At 37.5% G+C, this 20,838-nt stretch overlaps 1 protein-coding gene across 3 annotated transcripts in view; it reads right to left on the reverse strand.

Moving 5' to 3' along the window:
* Nucleotides 1-20,838, reverse strand: part of UNC13C (unc-13 homolog C) — a 612,857-nt gene that overhangs the window by 573,451 nt on the left and 18,568 nt on the right. For all 3 annotated transcript variants that reach the window (XM_060618476.3, XM_060618475.3, XM_060618477.3), the window contains exons 4-6: nucleotides 18,144-18,265; nucleotides 17,128-17,192; nucleotides 738-3,986 (exon numbers count right to left, since the gene is read on the reverse strand). In XM_060618476.3, coding sequence (XP_060474459.1) covers nucleotides 738-3,729 — 2,992 coding nt within the window. In that variant the 5' untranslated portion in view covers nucleotides 3,730-3,986; nucleotides 17,128-17,192; nucleotides 18,144-18,265. The remainder of the gene's footprint in view (nucleotides 1-737; nucleotides 3,987-17,127; nucleotides 17,193-18,143; nucleotides 18,266-20,838) is intronic.

Raw genomic sequence — 20,838 nt, forward strand, 5'->3', positions numbered from 1 at the left:
AACCAAAATTGTTCCCTCGGAAAAATCAAGTAAAATTCTTAAATAAGAATTTTATAAGAATAACTCTTTTCAATATCATAAGGGGGGAAGAGACTTCTCTTTAGGAGAGAACTTGACTCTTTACTGACTCCTCTTCAAAGAGTGCTTTGTGACCATTCAGTCATGGCCTAGGGTTTTGGCTATACTGTACTCCCTCAGCTTCATCCGTAAGCAGTGATGGAGGCAATGGTCCTCCATGGGACTGGCTAGGGCTGGCTATGCATATCCACCTCCCCCTTATGGCAGGCTTCAAAGTATAGATTTGATGGGAGGGGTAAAACTGGAGTCTATGGTTCTTAATTCTTTAAAATTATAGCATTCTCCTCATCCTTGTAAACCTAATAGAACCAAAGAGTAATTCCGGGTTGCTGTTAGATTTCACTTGCCCCCCCCTTTTTTTTTTCCTTTTGATGACTGATGCCACAAAGTTAGTTAATATGAAATGGGGTTTGTTCCTAACCCTAGCAGAGAAATCTGGGCTCCTTTTAGTATGACCTATTTGAAAACACCCTGATTTTAAATCATCAAGCCCAACTTGTGGGGGGAGCAGAGTAAAATAATACCCTTCTCAGAATAAACATGCAAATTTCTTGCAAATACATTCTTTCTCCCAAGAGTAAAACAGAACATACTCTAAAGAAGCACCACCCAACGTTAAAATACAACTAGCTCAAAATGTAGCATGTAAACATGAGTACCTCCAGCCAGGATCTTCTCTTCTAATTCTGCCATTTGTTTCTTATAGGCTTTTAAAGCTGCTTCTTTGAAAGAAGGACGAATTCTCTTTGGCTTTATGATTTCCATGGGCTGTTCAGGGATGTTTTGGTTTTCATCTTCTTTTATTTCCATTTCAGCTGATGTTTCATTTAATGGCTCCAATCCTCCTTCACTAACCATATCATCTGCCTGCACGTCATAACCCTCATCTTGTGGGGTTTCATAAGGTGTTTCATATGAAGGATGATCGTATACCTGCATTTGTTCATCTGTTTCAGTCATACTAGTCCTGTTTTCTAGCTTTGCAAGGACTTGTTCCATCACTTCAACATAATCTGTCTCATTATCAGCCACTGGTTCACTATAGTCCTCCTCATCCTCTGCTTTGTAGTAAAAAGGCTCTGTGTAGACATCAGAATCAAGGGTGGTACTTGACTCATTTGCAGTTGATTGGGATAATGTCCGAAATCTCCCCATTAAGGAAGAGCCACTATCTTCATACCCACTGAGACTCTGTGTGCTTTTGTTCCATACCACTTCCAATGCTGATTTAGCTCTCTGTAATGTAGATCCAAATTTTGGGAAACTGAAAGCCTTATCAGAAAGGTCAATACTTAATCGACTATGCCAAGATTTGGGTGGGGCATCCTCTGAATCATCACTTTGCAATTCACTTTGACTTCGATACATCATGGACAATTGGTTTTGATTTTGGTACAGATCATTAGAATTTGCTTCCTGGTAAGAATCATATTGGCCAACCCATTGGCCTTGTGGTTCATTATCCAACCCAGGGCATGGAGATGAATTGTCATCTTGGGTTAAATCATAGCTCTCAGAGTCATCCTGAAAGTCACTCTGGCCCTTTCCCAAGTCTTCTAGGTCTTTATTGTAAACATCTAGTTGTTGATCAGATAGACTGTTTGTGTCATAGTCAAAAGCTTCCTGGGTGGATGAATCTAAACCTAAATCAGTGCCTTGCTCTACTTGATTCCATTCTTTCCATGGAGAAAGATCCTCATGTAAAGAGAGCTGAGAATCACTGTAATGACTTCGGTCCCCAGATGCACATACCATACCATTACTCATTCCACTATCCACAGTTTCTGTGTTCTCAATTTCACTCTGCCCTTGGACACCCTGAAGTGCCCCTTTCAAATGTTGATTCTGAGGACTGTCATACAAGGTGGCTGTGCCCTCCTGCTTCCTCTGCCAAAGTTCTCGGTCTGAAGATGACAGGAGGGAGCTTCCATTAGTTTTAGTAAAAAACTGATTTTCTGAAAAATCCTCTGAGTAAGATTGACACAACTTGGAAAAATCTGATTCAGAACGACTAAGTTTAGCAGTGAAAAAATCACTCTGTGAATGCCAGAGGGGTGTAGCATCTGCATAATGGGTTATAGTTTGTTTTTCCAAATTATCTGATTCTGGCAATTGTGAGGAAATTTTATCATAATCAGACTTACTTGAAATTCTGCTGCCACTAGCAGTTTTATTCTTGGCTCTTGAATTGTGTGATTTTGAACTTGACTTGGAAGTACTTCCTTTTGTTGGAAACTCTGACTTGGAAAGCACAGCATAACTATTTCTATTGAGGTCAGATTCCAGCTCTCCATCACTGTCATCAGGTGACTGCCAATTATTCTTCTTGTTTTTGGGCTCTGGAGTAGACAGCTTTATATCCATGCTTTCATATGTCTGGGAGGATGGTATCCCTCTTTCTTTTCTTTCTCTTATGTCATGAGTAAGAATATCTGTTGAGATTCCAATGCCTGTTCCTTTGAGTTTGTATGATTTTTTTAATACAGAATCTCTTTGCTGAGGGGTTTCAAAGTACACGAGTATGGGTCGAGGCTTTGCATTTGGGCAGTCCCTCTGGTGTCCTATCCTTTGAGCAAATTCAATTTTAATTGCATTTGGTACATCTGAAAAGCCCATTTTATCTACTAGAATTTGATATACCACACTTTCAACGTATTCAAATCTTTCTTCAGGCACATTTAGAAACCTCAGGCTTGCCTTGCTACCCATATGACCTAAATGTTTAATATAATCATGAATGTCTCTGGTTTCCCTCCGAGATTGGACAAACCCTGTACGTAGCTGCTCAATTTCACTTTGCACAACCTCCACACTGCTGGAGATCTCATCTATAGAATGCTTGAGAGCATTGACATGCCCTCGTAGTTCAGAGAGTTCCGTTTCGATCTGACTTATCCCCTGAAGTTCCTTAAAGATCATTTCCATGACATCATGTGTTTGGCTAATGCAGCCAGAGGAACTGAATCCTGGCTCGAGGGCATTTGTCTTTGGGTTCCGTGCAGTTCTGTCCAAAGATTTACTTCTTATTCCCCAGGTTTTCTTCATTGTGCTCAACTCTGAATCTGATGAAACACATTCCTGACTCTTTTTCCATTTTCTCAGTTTGCGTAAAGCTCCTAGCTTTAAGCTATGTAAAGTGCGTTCTCCATCAGAACTGCCCTCAGAGGGGGCCAGGCTGCTTGAACTCTTTCTATTGCGTCTAACTGGCATTGTGTGTGTTGACTGTGCCTGGTTTTCTGTACTACTCCTTAGTTCGTTGAGTGATTCTGAATAGGAACTCTCAATTGAAGATAACTCTTGAAGCAGATCCTCATTATCACTGTTAGTTACATTAATATTCTTTTGTAGGCCATTGGCGATAGCTACTCGGTAACTGAATGTTGGTGAGAGAGAAAATTCTTTATTAGTCTCGTCTTCTTCAGTGGATAAGTTGCGAGTAGATGAACACTTCGCAATCTTCTTTACAGTGCTTTTTAAGGTATTAGAAAATTTAGGGGTTTTGGTCTGGCCAGCAGTAGGAAAGTCTTGATCCTTTTTGTGCTGACGATTCTCTTTTTTTTTGGTTGTATTTCCCAGTTTCTTTGTAAACATTCCTTTGCAAAGCTTATGTATGTAAGGTAAAATCAGGCTCTTGAAAAGATTAGTCACCATGGAGAGCAATTAGTGCAAGTTTTCCTGCCCCAAAGTAGTAAACAAAGTATCAGGATGAAAATCTGTAAATCCAAGGCAAGCATCTCTGTTCAGATGTTCTGTGAATTACTGAAACTAACAAGAATGGCAGCCATGGTTCTGCTGCAGTGTCAGTGTCCTGTGACAACCATAAGCAAAGCTCCATTTATGAAAGACATTCTCTCCCGGAGAAGGGGTTTCAGGAATCTCTCTCATTTCCACATATCTTCATATAGTGTCTAAAAGAAAGAAATGTTGAAATGATTATCAGAATTCAATTCTAGATTAATCCCATTTCTAACATATTTCTGAAGTAGTCAAGATACACAATGTATGAAATATTGCTGAGGGGAGCAGAGGAGTATGTGAATTTCAGTACAGAGTTATTTTTAAAATAACTATAAAGCAAATTGGTACCAATAACTACATTAAAGTTATATTTTTCTTTTTAAATCATTAATTAGGGGACACAACTCACACAGTAATAAAAGGTAATAATAGCTATTTAGAAAAGGCTGTGTAAGATTATAGGCCAATTTAAAAAGCTATATTAACGACATATTATCATTTCCACTTTGTTTCCTTTTCTAAAATTTCATTTACACAAACCTAAGCATTTAAATTTTCCTCCAATCTAGACATTTAAAAGTCATCAAATTCATATTATTCATATATGTAAGCCCTTTTCTTGTTCAAATAACATTTTACTTTTCTAGATATTGAGTGGGAATTTCTTAAATAATAAAGTCATCCAAGTGAGAAATATTTCATATAATGAAATAAATACCAAGAGAAAACATATTTGAAAACATGCTTGGATTTAATATATCCAAGTTTTGAGAGGACATGACTTGAAAGAGTTGAGCCATCCCAATCAACTGGTATAGCCTTGTGGCAAATGGCAGGGAACCCATCTCCAGGGCAGATAGAGTACCAAATTACAAAAGGAAATTGTGTCACAAATAAAAGTTACCTACTGATAATCAAAAATTGGTTAGGTAGAACTCATCCAATGAGTTGATATTTTATAATGCAAATGACCACACCAGTAACTAATATTTACGATGGTTAATTTCGTGAATTACATGAAGTAAAAAAAGAGAAAAAGAGAGAAAAAGTTTACATTAATTTTCCTGGTTCAATATTACCACACCTTGTATGCGGTAGGTTCTAAACAAAATTTTGTGGAATTGAGCTTAACTGTTTTACAGCTGAAAGAAACCACAAAAATACCGGTAACAGCCAAAAAGCCTTTCCTAACATTGAACTACATATTTGAGTGGATAAATAATCTATGTAATTCTTTAAAGAATACATCACCAACTGTATATTGTTCTAGGAGCTGGCTGGCTATCAGCTCCCTCTCCTTAGAAATCTGCCATTTTTACCTCACTGACATTCTGCAGGGACTTGAAGGGAAAAATGCTCTGGCCAGGAGACAAGCTTCACAAGAAGAAGCAAGGCAATGTAAATGAGAATGGAAAGCATAAAGATGGAGGAGAGACACATTCTAAAGAAGTCCTTGTCTTCTGGGTCTCATAAACTATTAAGAGTCTAATTCCTCTTGTCTGAACCAGTTTGGTATTCACTCATAATTATAAGCCAGGACCTGCTTTCCACTTCTGTAAGTGTCAAGAAATTGACTACTAAATTAAAATTTAAAAAGAAAATACTTTTTGTACCCCTTGACAAACTTTTCTTGTGGAGAGAAGACATTGGCAATTGGCAGTAGGATAGGTAAATTATTTTAAAACTAACTTTCATAGAATAAACTACTCTAATCAGCATTCAACTCATGATCCTGAGTCTATCATACCTCAAAAAAGTGCTTACTCTTTGTTTAAATGAGAGCAACAATTTTGTTAATGCTTCTGACATTTCATGAAATCATTATACATTTCCTGACCTGCATTATTTGTTCAGAACTATTGTTCTAGGCAATAATTGTTGGAAAATTTTTAATCAGGAAAATTCAACCTGAATTGAAGCCATGCCTCAAAAAACATGAACCCAAGGGCATGCGTCCACTGTTGTACCTACATACCTACTTGCTCTATATTCTGACCATATAGAGTGACTTAGTATTCACTAAGGGCTCTATGATTTTTCACACCTTAGTAACTTTTCTATTCTCTACCTAACATATCACTAGTATCTTGCCCACCCTGTCTGTAAAAATGATATTTAAAGTCCAGAATCATTTGTCCTGTGAAGACCTCGCCAGTGTCCCAAACTGAGCGTTTCACTCTCTCTGCCACACACCCACAACCCAGTTCATAGGCAATTAGAACTCTTCTGTATTACAGTCTTATTTCTTTCTCCATTCAGTAGATCTTCCTTAAGGGTAAAAATTGTAACTTGTCCTATTGTAAACATCCTGTATTCAGCACACATGATAAGCACTCAATAAATGCTTACTGAAGAACTGGCCTAGGGGCACCTGGATGGCTAAGTCAGTTAAGCATCTGACTGCTGCTCAAGTCATACCTCATGGTTCGTGAGTTTGAGCCCTGTGGCAAGCTCTGTGCTGACAGCTCAGAGACTGGAGCCTGCTTTGGAGTCTGTGTCTCCCTCTCTCTCTCTGCCCCTCCCCCGCTCATGATCTGTGTCTCTCAAAAATAAACATTAAAAAAATTAAAAAAAAAAAAAAAGAACTGGCTTAAGGGTACAAAGTTCCAGTTACTTAAGATGAATAAATCCTAGATATCAGCTATACAGCATAGTGCCAATAATTAATACTGTATTGTATACTTACAATTTTTGCTCAACAGGTAGATCTGCATTAAGTGTTCATATCACAAAATACACTTTTAAAAAAAGTGGATAAAGCTGATGAATATGTTTATGGCATAGATTGTGATGATGGCTTCACAGGTGTGAACTTATTTAAACCTCATTTTTTTTTTTTTAACGTTTATTTTTAAGACAGAGAGAGACAGAGCATGAACGGGGGAGCGGCAGAGAGAGAGGGAGACACAGAATCAGAAGCAGGCTCCAGGCTCTGAGCCATCAGCCCAGAGTCCGACACGGGGCTCTAACCTACGGACTGCGAGATCGTGACCTGAACTGAAGTCGGACGCTTAACCGACTGAGCCACCCAGGCGCCCCTAAAACTCATTTTAAAGAAAAAGAATTGGCCTTCATTTTAGCCACTTAAATATCTTCACCTGGTTGCCCAAAATTAAACTCCATCTAACCTAGTTGTTTTCATGAATTATTAATCTCAATTATTATCATAATTACTACTTCCTTGAGACATATACTCAGGAGTCATTCCAGCTCCCCTATGGTTCATCCCATGTCCACACTGATGGAATATATCATCTCATCCTTTGAGTAATACCTTAGTTCTGAACTCCACAATTTCTCATCTGAACTATTACCACTGTATTCTATATGGTCTTCCTGACTCGAACTTGGCCCTTCTCTCCAATTTTCCTAAGATTAATCTATAAATCCTCCTACCTAAAATGCTGACAGTTTTAACTGGTGTATTTCCTGTCACTACCACAAGCACATTTGCCCCATTCATGATGAGGTAGTAACAGTTCCTTGATTACCATACCATTAACTCACCAGTGTGCTTTGTCTATGCTGTTCATTCTGCCTCCCATCCTTTCTTCTTTACTTTACCTCCGCATGTCTCTCTCATGAACATCTCTAAAAAATCTACATATCCCAGACCCAGCAAGGATCAACATCACCCTGTTTGACCTCCTCGGAGTCAGTGGCTCCTCTGGTGTGCTCCCAAGGGCCTTGAATGTACCTTTGTTATGGTAACTCTTACAGCAATTATTTATGTAAAATGTGTTAACTGCATCTCTCCCAGAACTGTGAACTCTTGGAGATGTGAAGTTGTGTTTTATTTAACTTTAAATATCCATTTTGCCTGATATGTAGTAGACTCATAATGTTTGTTGGACATATGAGTAAGTATATAAATGAATGAATAGACAAATAACAAGTCCATGAGTTAATAGATGAATATTAGAGATCCAAGAAGCCTAAGATGGCTGAGCTGGACTTAATCCAGAGAAAGACAAGCAGTGTGAGCAGAGGTCATTTATCACAAACATTCATGCCCTGTCCAAAGAGGGAGAAAGATCCACCCTGAAGAAAGATAAGGAAAAGAGGGAGAGGAGTCTGGATGGACAAAATGCTGACAGAATGTGACAAGTTTTGAAATTTAGGTTGAGAAGTTCCATTTATGAGGAAGGGAGAAGGGGGTCAAGGAGATGGGGAGAGACCAAGATATCATATGATTCTCAACTGCTTGAATTCAAAATCTTATACTTACCCTCCAATTGTGTTAACTTCAGTAACACAGCCACATATTAATTTTGGTAATAAATTCTAGGGTTAAGATTAAAGGTTTTGAGGAGATCTTTGAGAGACATTGAAATACAAGAGTAGGTTGTTATGGAAAAATAATAAGAATATTTAATTGTTACTTACTATGTGTCAAGCACCACATGCGTATAATTTTCTAAAATTTACCTCATTTCATTTCCATAATTGTGTGAAATATGTATTATTATTTTCCAGGTAAGAAAGCTAAAGTTTCAAGTTTTTTTAGGAAATTTGACTTAGGCCATGCAATTAACAAGAAACACAACCTGACTCCAACCCCAGATTTGGATTCCAAGTATATAAGCTCTGAAAGTAATACTAGGGTAGAATATAAAGTAAAATATTTTTGCAGGTATATTAAATTCATTTTGTTAGAGAGCTATTTACTATGACTATAAAGCTAGGTACCCTACTGGGCTAAAAGAGCTAATGAACCTTTAAACAGTAATGTATTACTAAATCCTTACCAGAATTAAGTTAAAGCATTTTCGGATCAATAAACAATTTTGTTTCTTACCAAACACATGAAAGTAGGTGAACTGGGTATTTATGTATCAAATTTTTTTTTCAATAAAAATGTTAAAACCATAAAGTGATTAAGAGGTTTACCCTAAGCTAATAAATTATCTTTAGAAAATAAACAGAAAGACCTATTTTCCCAAGAATGAAAGTCAAATGAATTGTGTCTTCTTTAAATTTTTCTTTCAATGTTTGTTTATTTTTGAGAGACAGAGTTTGAGTAGGAAGGGGCAGAGACAGAGGGAGACATAGAATTCAAAGTAGTCTCCAGGCTCTGAGCTGTCACCACAAAGCCTGACACGGGGCTAGAACCAACAAACCCTGAGATCATGACCTGGGCCGAAGTCAGACACCCAACCGACTGAGCCACCCAAACTCCCCTGTGTCTTCTTTATTTTTGATAATTAGATATGTGATTTCTTCACCCAACTATAGCCCATTTATATTTTTTACTTACTCCCATTGCTATTTTCTGAGTAAATGATGACATCTAGTATTAATACTTCTTTAAGAACTTTGGAACCTACAAAGTACTTCTGTGTGTATCAACTCATATGATTTGCATGGTAACCTAATAAAGTTATTATCTGCAGTTTATGTTTGAAGGTGGTAAATCTCAGAGTTGCTAAGGTAGGTGCTTGGGCCTCTGGACTCAAAAACTTGCTTCCTTCACTATAGTGACATACATTCTTCTTACTTTAGACAATTAATACAGCAATAGCTTACTGACCAACTACAGTAATATTTCACACCATTCTAAACCATGCCACATGCTGATTTCCATCTAAACTTCCTTAAATGCTATTTTTTTTCTTCTTTGTCTCCAACTACAGACTATACCAACTCTACACTAGGCCACTTTATGGTTCCATGGATGCACTAAAGTATTCTTTCATTGTTTCTTTTATTCATGTTCTTCACCTTGCCTAGAACGTCCTCCAGTTTTACTGATCTCAATCATTTAAAGGATAGATCAAAACTCATCTTTTCCACAAAATTTTCTTTATTTGGTCATCTTTATTTTCATATAATTTTTATAACCTCAATCATGATATTCAGTCTTTATTTATTCTTCTAAACTATTTATCACATAGCTCTTTTACATGTTTTCCATTTTTAATGCTTATTTTAGGTCATACTCCATCCTGAGGGCTTTGTATATATTACTACATTAATGTTTGATTGTAAGCTCTGCAAGAGATAGTGTTATTAACCCCCATTTTACAGGTGAAGAAACTGAGAAACTGGGAACTTGAGTAGCTAGCCCAAAGCCACACAGCTAGCAAGTTATGTAGATAGATTGCAAACCAAACTGACTGGCTTCAGTCCTTAGTCATAAACACCACTATACTGTAAAGCTGATCAGAACCAAAGTTAGAGAAAAAGGCAATTACCTATGTATTATGCTTGAAGAACTGCCCCGTCAAGAAGAATCTACTCTAGTTTCTTATATTAGAGTTTTATTCCCTTTACTTAAAATTTTGGTTCTTGGGGCACCTGGGTGGCTCAGTCAGTTGAGCATCCGACTTCGTTTTGGACTCTACGTTTTGAGGCTTATCAGCCATTCTGTATCTTGGTATAAATGGCTTATTAGAATATTCCTCAAGAATAGGAGGGAGATTGGGGTGCCTGGGTGGCTCAGTCAGTTCACATCCAACCTCAACTCAGGCCATGATATCAGTTCTTGAGTTTGAGCCCCACATCAGGCTCTTGTGCTGACAGCTCAGAGCCTGGAGCCTGCTTCAGATTCTGTGTCTCCCTCTCCCTCTGCCCCTCCCTCCTCTCAAAAATAAACAAACATTAAAAATTAAAAAACAAAGCATATGAGGGATATCACAAAGAGGGAGACAACAAAGAAGCTTGGGGATGGAATGAGTCTTCTACCAAAGGAGGGAAATAGAAGGGTAGGTCAGAGATGAGAGACTGAGAACCTTGCAATAAGCTTTGCCCTCTTACTCTCTCGTGCATGGCCTTGCCCTCTTCCTAGCTATGCTGCACATCACTTGAGGATAAAAACTATGTTTATCTTAGTCTTTGTAACTTCTGCCCACTTACATGCATGGATAGTAGAGCATAAGTATCCTGGCTTACAGATGTGCAACTTGGAATGCTATCATCCCAGAGATAAGTGCGTTTTTTGTTTTCGCTTCAAAAAATCCATCCTTCCCCCCTCCCAGACAAAATCAGATGTGGAAACCCAATGATACAATTAGTAAAGCAGAGCTCCTTGGGTTGAATTAAGGGAATAGGACTGGAGTCCCATGTTACCTGCTGCTTCCACATCAGCTACAGCCCATATAGCCTCTATACAGGATCCTAGGGCTTGGGGAATACAGTTTGAGAAGTGCTAATCCTCAAATTAGGCACAGCATGAAATGAAAACCCAGAAAGGTCAAAATACTAACCTAAGTTCACACAGCAGAGATGGAACAAAAACGCGGGTCTCCTGCCTCAACTTCAGTGTTTTATTTTTCTCCCTGTGCTGTTTTGCCTTCCTCTAAAGGAATCTCATCCAAGGGGCTGGCAACTTCCTACTGTGCCCAATGTTCTCTGATATGATAATCTGACTCCTAAATAATTTGACTTTTACCTTGATTCTCTATAGTCAAGTCTGTAATTTTCTGGAACTAGAAATCCTTTGATGTTAAAAGAGATTTCTAAAAGGAAATCTTGTGAGCAATTTCAACATGTTGGAATTCTATTAGAGATTTAAGCTGTGTAAAGTAAGGCCATTGAGGAAGAATACCCATTCTGGAAAAAAAGCCATTACTACTTCTCATGTTTTTCACATCTGTGTCCCACCAGGTTAGATGGACACATTATCAGCCTAGTGTCATCCAATGCCTAGGCAGGGTCCCCGACTCCTGTAAGACAAATCACCTCACACACACACACACGCACGCGCACACACACACACACACACGTGCTTCCTCAACACTTTTTGGTTGTTTCTATCCATATGCGCAATGTCTACTTTGTCTTCAGTATGTTAAAATAATTACTTTGTGCTCCAAAGAACCTCACAAGGTAAAATATTACTCTCTTTTTAAAAATAAGAACACCAAGTTTCAGAGATCTTAATTTACTCAACACTACTCAAGTGAGAGGGCTAGAAATTTAACAATTTCTGCATGATTTGAAACCATACTACTCCACATTGTTCAAAGCAAAATGCCATCAGTTCTATCAGAGCACCTCCATCCTTGCTGAGGAAGAGGTATATTCTACTTGGTGCCCAGTTGAATTCCAGTGTACACCATTCATTAATTTAGGAGGGGAGCACACGGTGGAGGCTTAAGCCAGTCTGCTCTGAACCATAGCTCTGCTACATACAAGCTGAACACAATCAACAGAGTTTAACCTCTCTGTTCCTCAGCTTCCTCATCTGATAAGTGAGATAATGGTACCAACTTCCTCATGGTGCGTAATGACTAAATAAAAATTACAGTAGTTCTTGTAATATCAGAAGTGCTCAAAATATTATTGTCATTAATAAGTAAAAATAGGGGCAACTGGGTGGTTCAGTCGGTTAAACATCTGACTCTTGGTTTCAGCTCAGGTCATGATCTCACAGATAATGAGTTAGAGCCCAGCACTGGACTCCACTCTGATAGCGTGGAGCCTGCTTGGAATTCTCTCTCTCTGCCCCTCCCCTGCTTGCACACGTGCTCTCTCTCAAAATAAATAAACTTAAATTTTTTCATTAAGTAAAAATAAGATTTCCATCTGAGGAGACCTTTTCTCCCCTCCCACTCCTTGCCCAACTGTAGGGCAGTCAAGAAAGCTCCACTGTAACATAACCTCTCTTCTCTGTTAACTTCAACTAATGAAAATTGGCCACTATTTTTTTCAAGGTAGAGTAAGAGTCATACTAGCTCTAAAGGTTTACAAAGAAGATAATAATTTGTAGTGTCCTACCTAGTTAAAAGTTAAGTCTTTAAAATGTTACATATTCTAAAGGGATAGCTAAGAAATGCACAGTGGTTTTACTGTATTTTATTAATTCTAAGACATACATTTTCACAATTTAACATTTCTGAAACTGGGATTGGGACCACAGAAATTCTTTGTGTTCTTCACGTATGGACCACAAATGATATGACTGATTTCTTTGGAATGTTTGCAAGATGTTTGAGATAATTTGATAATAACACATCTATCTTATTTCTTCGTGGGATGCACTGTTTGGTTCTTTAATCTCCATTTTGTTCCTCATCACCCCTCTGTTACCCCCAACAAAATGCTATTTAAACCAAAACTCATTAAGACAGCTGGAGTGTCTTGAATTTCTTACTTAGGTAGTTGGATTCTACATTCAGGTCAAGCAACATCTCCCTGCAGAGGTCTCCCTGATGGCCCAGGAAAGAACTAATGTGTTCCTCCATCTGTGTCATAAGCTCATTTGGACATAATGGATACATTCTCTGAAGTATATGCATAATCTTAGTATACTGTATTACATATATTATAGCACATATTGTGAGGTAATATAATCCCTCACGTTCTTCTTAATGGAATATATGAAGGTACCTGATATTTAGTAGCTATTTAATTTTCATTGGAAATAAAATAAATTCATTTATTATAATTAATCTCCTCAACCATGAATAGAAGTCAACGTAATGTTATTAAGACAGAAGAGGAAAGGAGTTATACTCTTCTTGATTTAAGTTTAATCCTTTCCTGGAAGAAGTAATTATCACACATTCTACACAAGTAAAGTTCACATTTCTAAGTTATTACTGTATTTCTACAAGAACCATCTATACAATAAAGTATTTCAGCCAAAAAAAAAGTCTTATGCTAAGTGGTACATTGATTAGATGTCCACATGTCTAATTAATGAAATCTAAAGATCTCTGCACCTTGAGTGTCTCAATAAAAATCTGTTCACCAAGTACTCGTCATAGATGATTAGGTATTTCTAGCTCATTTTACTCAGTTTTATTATTTTTGATCTGTCCAAAAATTCATCTAGTGCCAAGAACACATCCTTAAAAGTAATACAATGGCCTAGTAAATAGCAACCATTTCAAAATTATTTCTAATTGGCCAATGAGGATATGCAATTTGTTCTACATCAGAAAAATGTAAATTAAAAGAAAATAGGAGATACTATTTTGTAGAGACAAAAATGGCTCAAATTTAAAAAGATCAGCCATTTCAAGTGCTGGAAAGAATGTGGAGCAACTGGAACTCTTATGCATTACAGAAGACAATGTAATATAATTACTCTAGAAACTGTGTGGCAGTTTCTTATAAAGTTAAACCTAATACTTATACTATGACCCAGAAATGCATTCCTAAGTATTTACCTGAGATAAATTAAGATATGTTTTCCCAAACTTATAGAAGAATTTCTAAGATACCTTTATTAATGAAAGCCAAACAGTGGAAAACTACCCATCAGGAGAGTGGATACACCAATTACATTATATTAAAATAACGGGGCACTAATAAGGAATAAAAAGAATGACCCAAAATGTCACATGAATCTCTAAAACATTAAGTTGAGAAAAGTCAGATATAAGAGTAAATACTCTATTTAAATTATATTAAGTACCAAGCAAGACTATCTTATGATAATAGCAATCCAAAAATTGTTGCCTATGAAGAAAGAAAATGGACTTGAAGGAGACATGAGACAACTTTGGGGATGATAGAGATTCTCTGTAACTCAACAGGGGTACTAGGTGTGTTTATTTTAAAAACCTTCAAACTGTAAAATTGTTATCGGTGTACTTCACTGTTGAAAAATCTTATTCCAATAAAGATGTATAAATAAATAAATATAATGTGTACTTTGATAATGGAAGTAGCCCATGAGAAGAAATTCCCTGGAATGGTGGACACTGGTTTAATGGACTTTTTTTGAAAATTAGGTCTTCTTTTAGTTCCACCATTTAGTGTTATTTCAGAGCACGCAGCACACAAAAAGAGTTACACACTCAAAAATATACAAGTCTAAGTAGAAAGACAGCATGGTTAGGAAACAAAAGGTTCTTTTGACAGCCAGGCTAATCACCAAGGCCAGGCCTCAATTTTCATACCAATTTGGAAATCTTCTAGCTGACACCAAAAAAGCCCCCTTGACTAAGGACAGACTGAAGTTGTCCAGAGGTTCAATGACATCCAATTGGAAAACTATAATAACTATCCAGAAAAACATTTATTTCAGCCCTTAGGTCACTGCACCTGTCTAAGATACAAGAATCTTCTTTCCAAAGGTCCTGTTTCCTCTTGTGCTATTGGTTGAATCACCACTCACCACCGCTGGGATAATGCTCCAACAATTATGTGTTCACTTGCTTATAGCTTAGTCTGTCTATACTGGGTCCATCCAAACTAACAATAAGCATGTTTACATCTTCCCTTATTAGAAACAAAGGAATAAAAGACAGTTTTCAGCTTTCCCTGAACGCTGTTACCTCCTCAAGTTACTGTACCTTCTACCAAAGTCTTCTGAAGCACAGAGGAGACCTGTGGTCTCAGCTTCCTCAGGAGTCCATTCATCTTCAACTTCCTACTATTTGGGTATTTTTTTTATTTTTTTTTAATGTTTTTATTTATTTTTGAGACAGAGAAAGACAGAGCATGAGCAGGGGAGGGGCAGAGAGAGGCAGACACAGAGTCCGAAGCAGGCTCCAGGCTCTGAGCTGTCAGCACAGAGCCCAATGTGGGGCTCGAACTCACAAACTGCAAGTTCATGACCTGAGCTGAAGTCGGACACTTAACCGGCTGAGCCACCCAGGCGTCCCAACTTCCTACTATTTGATTCTAGCCCCAGAACTCTACCAAATTCCTCTTTTATTGGGCATAAATAATATGTGTATAAACCAAACCTTCTCCAACTGTCTGCTGCATCTGAAGCCATTAACCACTTGGCCTTTCTTTAAATCATTCTATACACCTACATGACAACATGACCTACTGGAGTCTCTCTCTGGACACAGCTATTTTGACCAGAGTCATCACATGATAGAAACCGGGCTAATCAGTTCCTCTCTTTTGGGAACTGGCAGTTGGAACATGTAGTTCATGAGATCTTTTTGGTCATTTCAATAAGAAAGAAGAAAGAACATAAAAAAGACATATGACATATGAAGACATATGAAGAAAGACATAAAGTTGTGACCTGAATGGTCAACTTTTGAACTTTGTAAAAATTGAGTGGTGAAAACCTATTTTCAGAAAAATCAAACAATGTAGACAAGAAATCAAAAGCAAAAATGAGACAACATACGGCCACAAAGGGAGAAAAATGCCTTTATTTCTGACTACTTTCTAGGCCTTTGAGTTTTGTCTACAGTATGAGATCCAGTTTCCATAAGTGTTATCCTTTACAAAGAGACCCTAATGAGGTTCTCTACTGACCTTTCTATTTTGAGACTGTTACTCCTCTTTTTTCTAACTACCAAAGTATTAATATCTGCATCTACCTTCTCTTCTTTGCACTAATTCCTCATTGTGTATTGGCCAGTCTGGTCTGAATGACCATTAATATCTCAAATTCAACATTTTTCAATTCATCTTCACATCCATAACAATATTATCTAAATTTTTCATATAGTACTAATCAACAAAATCAACATGCTCTTAGTTACACAGACTGGTTCTCCAGGTTCACTTTTAACTCCTCTCTTTCTCTGCCATAAACTTCTAGCCACTTCTAAATATTATTGTTCTCAACTTTACAATTTCATTCCCCATACCTCTTTTCTACTTCCAGAGCCATCATCTTGGTCAGGCCCTCATCAGTGTACACTTTAGGTCAGTATCTTCTTTTAGAAAACATAGTAACTAACGTTGTACGTCTTAATACATTCCAGTCACATACCATGTATCACACACATTAAAAAACATAAATTCACTTACTCTTCACCATAGGCTTCTACACTTGACTATTACCAGGACTTCCTAGCTGTTCTCACCTCACCAATTGTGCTTTAACTCTAGATGTATCCTTGTTCTGTAGTAAAAGTGAGAATTTTAAATTTGAATGAATGTTGCACAGCATGGCAACAGACCAAAATTTAGATGCTTACATAATTAGCATCTTCACTCCTTTCCCCTTTAAAGTATTAGGTGCAGTGCAGTTCTCTTCACACAATGGAACTTCATTTGATTCTAACTCTTGGGTGAAAGTCAATTACTTATGCTTCACAGGATGCAAGCAAACTGGGTGTGGCACTTACAACTAAAATTAAAATTAGTTTCTCACTCAACAAAGCTGCAATTTCATCCTCTTCCTATATCACAAGGTGCTTTTTAAGTAAATCCATAAAGAACTTATATCATAATTCCTAAGAGCAAAATATGTTTTAGCTTCTTCAGTAAAGATATAGCATGATCCATATAATAATAGATAATATATGCTTCCAATGAAGAACTCAAAATATCAAGGCAGTTCTTTAAAAATATCTTACATTTTTTACTAAGGATTACTAAATTATACATGTAAAATCTCTTCAGTTTAAAACTAAAACATGCTTATCATTAGCCAGCTCTTACCTCAAACAGCATCGGGGAGTAAACAATCACAATGAAAGCAGTTGGTAACTTGATCTATAGGACGTCTAGATGCTGGTGTAGCAGAAATAAGAAAAAAGAAAGAAATTAAAAAGGCAGTACAAAAATACATCTCTAATAACCACAGCAGTTAACATATACAATGTCTATCTATCCAAATTCAAGTTTTCCAAAGAGTGCTCTCACAAAGGAAAGTAAGCCCTCCCTCTCTCCCACAAAATCACCCTAAGATTCAGGCTCTGAATGTCCCTGTGTTTGTCTGTCCCCTCCTGACTGAGTCCATACCCTTCTTTTAGGCTTGGATGACAACTACAAAGCCAAGACCCAAAGGAATGGCATGCCAAATTAGACGATCTTTGATATCCAGGAACCAAAATCTGGTATTTTAAAATACATTTTAGAAATAGAAGTTTAAAAATAATTTAAAAAATAATCAGTGAGAAAGCCTTCTGAGTAAATTTCTATGCCTTCAGAGAAAGAAGGACATAAAAAAAAGATATCCCAGAGAACATACACTCTGTGTACTTTTGAAATTAAAATCAATGTAATCTCAATCATAATATTTGCACTACAGCCTCCCATCTGAATCCACTCCCAAAATTAATGGAAAGATAAGTGTGCATAGTGTGGTGTACCACAGAGATAACCCCTTCAGAACTAAATAATTCATTCTACGAACTGTCAAGAATCTTGTGTTCATTGCTAAAGCACATAGTTAAGTCACTCTGAGAATCGTCTGTGGCAGCAATTAAATTGTTAAAATATTTACTAGGGGTGGGCTGAGGTGCAATACCAGTAGAAGGGAATGAACCCGTGGGTACAGTATTTCCAGGTACTTGAGAAGTTGAGGAGAGGAAGTAATTAGCACTATGGAATAGAAAAGCTGTTGCTGGGGCTCTGGATACAGTAGAGAAAGATAAAGGCTAAACATAATTAATCACCAACTTAAGGCTAAGTGTAAATACAATGGACGTTCATGTCATCAGATAAATTCTCACCTCTTGTAGCAGATGCAGAAAAAGCTGAGCACTAGACCCAGGAATTAATCAGAAGAGCAGCAGAGCTCCAGAGAAGTTCTAATTCTCAAGTTAGGTTGGCTATTCCAAGGTCAGGGCCTTAACTGGGGGGAAAAAATTGGACTGTGAGTCATGAGATGGGGACATCTGGGTCAATTCACTTGAAACTCTTGAATCTTCATATTCCCTGGAACCTTCTAAGACCCCAAAAGTGGTCCACTCCCTATTGGCAGCTAGTGCTCTATCTTTGTGTGAAGACAATGCATAGGTCTCTAACTTAGAAGAAAATCTGTGCAGTTTCCAACAAGATCTACCACAAACACCCCCATGAACCTTCAGATCAAGAACTAGGGTAAAGTCACAACCTAATCTAGCTGAGTAAATGTACGGTCCATTAAGAGAGGAAAGAGACTATATGCCAAAGAAACTGTAGGACCTCACCAAAATACATGTACTCATATGTACTCACAGGAACTGAGAGAATACTTGTTAACTAGAATCTGTCAGTGCTGCATTAATGGAGAGGTATATGAGGTTAAATAGGGAAGAATGTATTGCTATGGAAACACTCTCTTATGATCCTGAATTTATCATCTGGCAGGACCATAGAAGACAATATAACACAATGCTATAATGTGTCTTGTAAGCTTGGGGAAAAAATTATTGTCTGCACTAAGTAGAAATAATACGACAAACAGTACAGAAAGAGATCATAAGTCTCAGAGAAGTGGATGTTCTAGAGTGGCTATACTACATAAAGCCAGAAAACTCATCAGGCAAAAATGTTCCATGGCAGGGCACGCCATTTAACAATGAGGTAAGTGATGTGTTAAGTTTCTCAGTGGCATCATTGAATATCTCAGTGGTGGCTATCCTCTATAGGATAGGAATGTTATAGAACTAGGCTCTAATAGCAATGGCAATGACAGAGTCACAGAACAATTGAAGTTAGGTAGTAGTATTTTTCTATCAGGAACATGGTAGGTGCAATTATCACAATAAGATGCAATGTTGGAATTGCAACCACGAGGCAACTTAGAGATAAAGATATCATTAGTAGAATGCAGTTCTTAGAGGTACAGATACACACTCCTCCGAAGATAATGTTTAATTTAGAAATGCAAAAGAAATCATGGATAGATGATCAGGAGATTGAAGACTGTCACCCAGAACTTATTGACTGAAGGAGAGGCCAGGTCTCAATGAGGTTTGGACCTCACTACATCATAACAAATAAAAATAGTAATAATTCCCATAGACCTTCACCAAAAAGGCCTACTTGTATAATCATATTCTAGGGAAGAGAATATCCAAATATTTTGGGGTGAGGACTGGGAGAGCTAAGTCTGAGCTGACACTAAGTGGCCAGAACACCATTATAACCTTCTTTTAGAGTGGGTGTATATAAGAGCAGATATTAACAGTCGTAGCTCAGATAGAACTCTTGGTGATCCACTGAGTCTATCTGGGATCACACACTGGTAATTTCTTCAGTCTTCAAATGTTTAATTGGAATGAATATATGTGATAGTTAGCCAAACCTCCACATTGATTCCTTTGCCTGTGGGATAAGAGCTATCATAGTGGAGGCCAAGAAAGTAAATTAAAAAAACTACCTTATTTTGGGGAATGCAGAGATCAGTACAACACATAAAGATTTTTTAAATGATGCAGAGCTGTTGTTTCCCATCATAATCATACTCCATTCATCTCATTTGGTTCACCAGATTTGCCCTTACAAAAGCAAAATAGATCCTAGAGGATGATAGTGAACTACCATAAATTCAACAAAGTAGTCACTTCAATTGCAGCTTGTTCACAGATGTGCTATCTTTGCTAGAGCAGATTAACATAGCCTCAGATACATGGTATGTGGCCACTGAATTGGCAAATTCATTCTTTTTTATACTTGTCAGGAAAATAGATCAGAAGCAGACCACATTCAAATGGGGCAGACAAGAATATACAGTCTTGCCCAGGGACTGTATTAATTCTCCCACTGGGACCTAGATCATCTGAATATTTAGAAGAACATTACATTTAACCACTACACTGACGATATCTTGTTAGTTGGATCCAGTGAGAAAAACATGGCAGGAAGGTGAAAAAGACAGCCTTAATAAGACATATGTGCTCTAGAGGAAGATCAATCCTATGATTCAAAGGTCAACACTAGTGCAGCTTTTCAGAATAAGTGGTCTATAGGATACCCAGATATCCCCACCAAAATACAAAATAAATCATTGCCTCAAAATGTAGTAGCCTCTGCAGGTTCTGGAAGTAACAAACTATCCTTGGTAGTATTACTATAGCCCATATGCTACTAACATCAAAGGCTGATACAGTTCAGACATTATGGACAGAGATATCTGTGGTGAAAAAAGTCACTTTGTGAAATTATGGTCAGATCCCATAGGACAGTCACAATCTGACCCCCCTCCCCCAATTCTGGAAACTTTATGCCATCTGCGGTGGGGACCTATACACTATTCAAAAAAAAGTATTTCCCAACCTGCAACTGGGCCCAAATACATGCAGAGTACTTGAGTATGTGGCATGCTGCCAAAACTGCTTATCAGAAGGTTAGTTCTATTTGACTCACCAAATCATATGATTAGATGGACCCAATAGGAATTCAGTATAAAATGGAAATGGTATACCTGGGATTATCAGACAT

This window comes from Panthera onca, chromosome B3, assembly GCF_046562875.1.
Source record: "Panthera onca isolate mPanOnc1 chromosome B3, mPanOnc1 haplotype 2, whole genome shotgun sequence".
Classification (NCBI taxonomy): Eukaryota; Metazoa; Chordata; class Mammalia; order Carnivora; family Felidae; genus Panthera; species Panthera onca.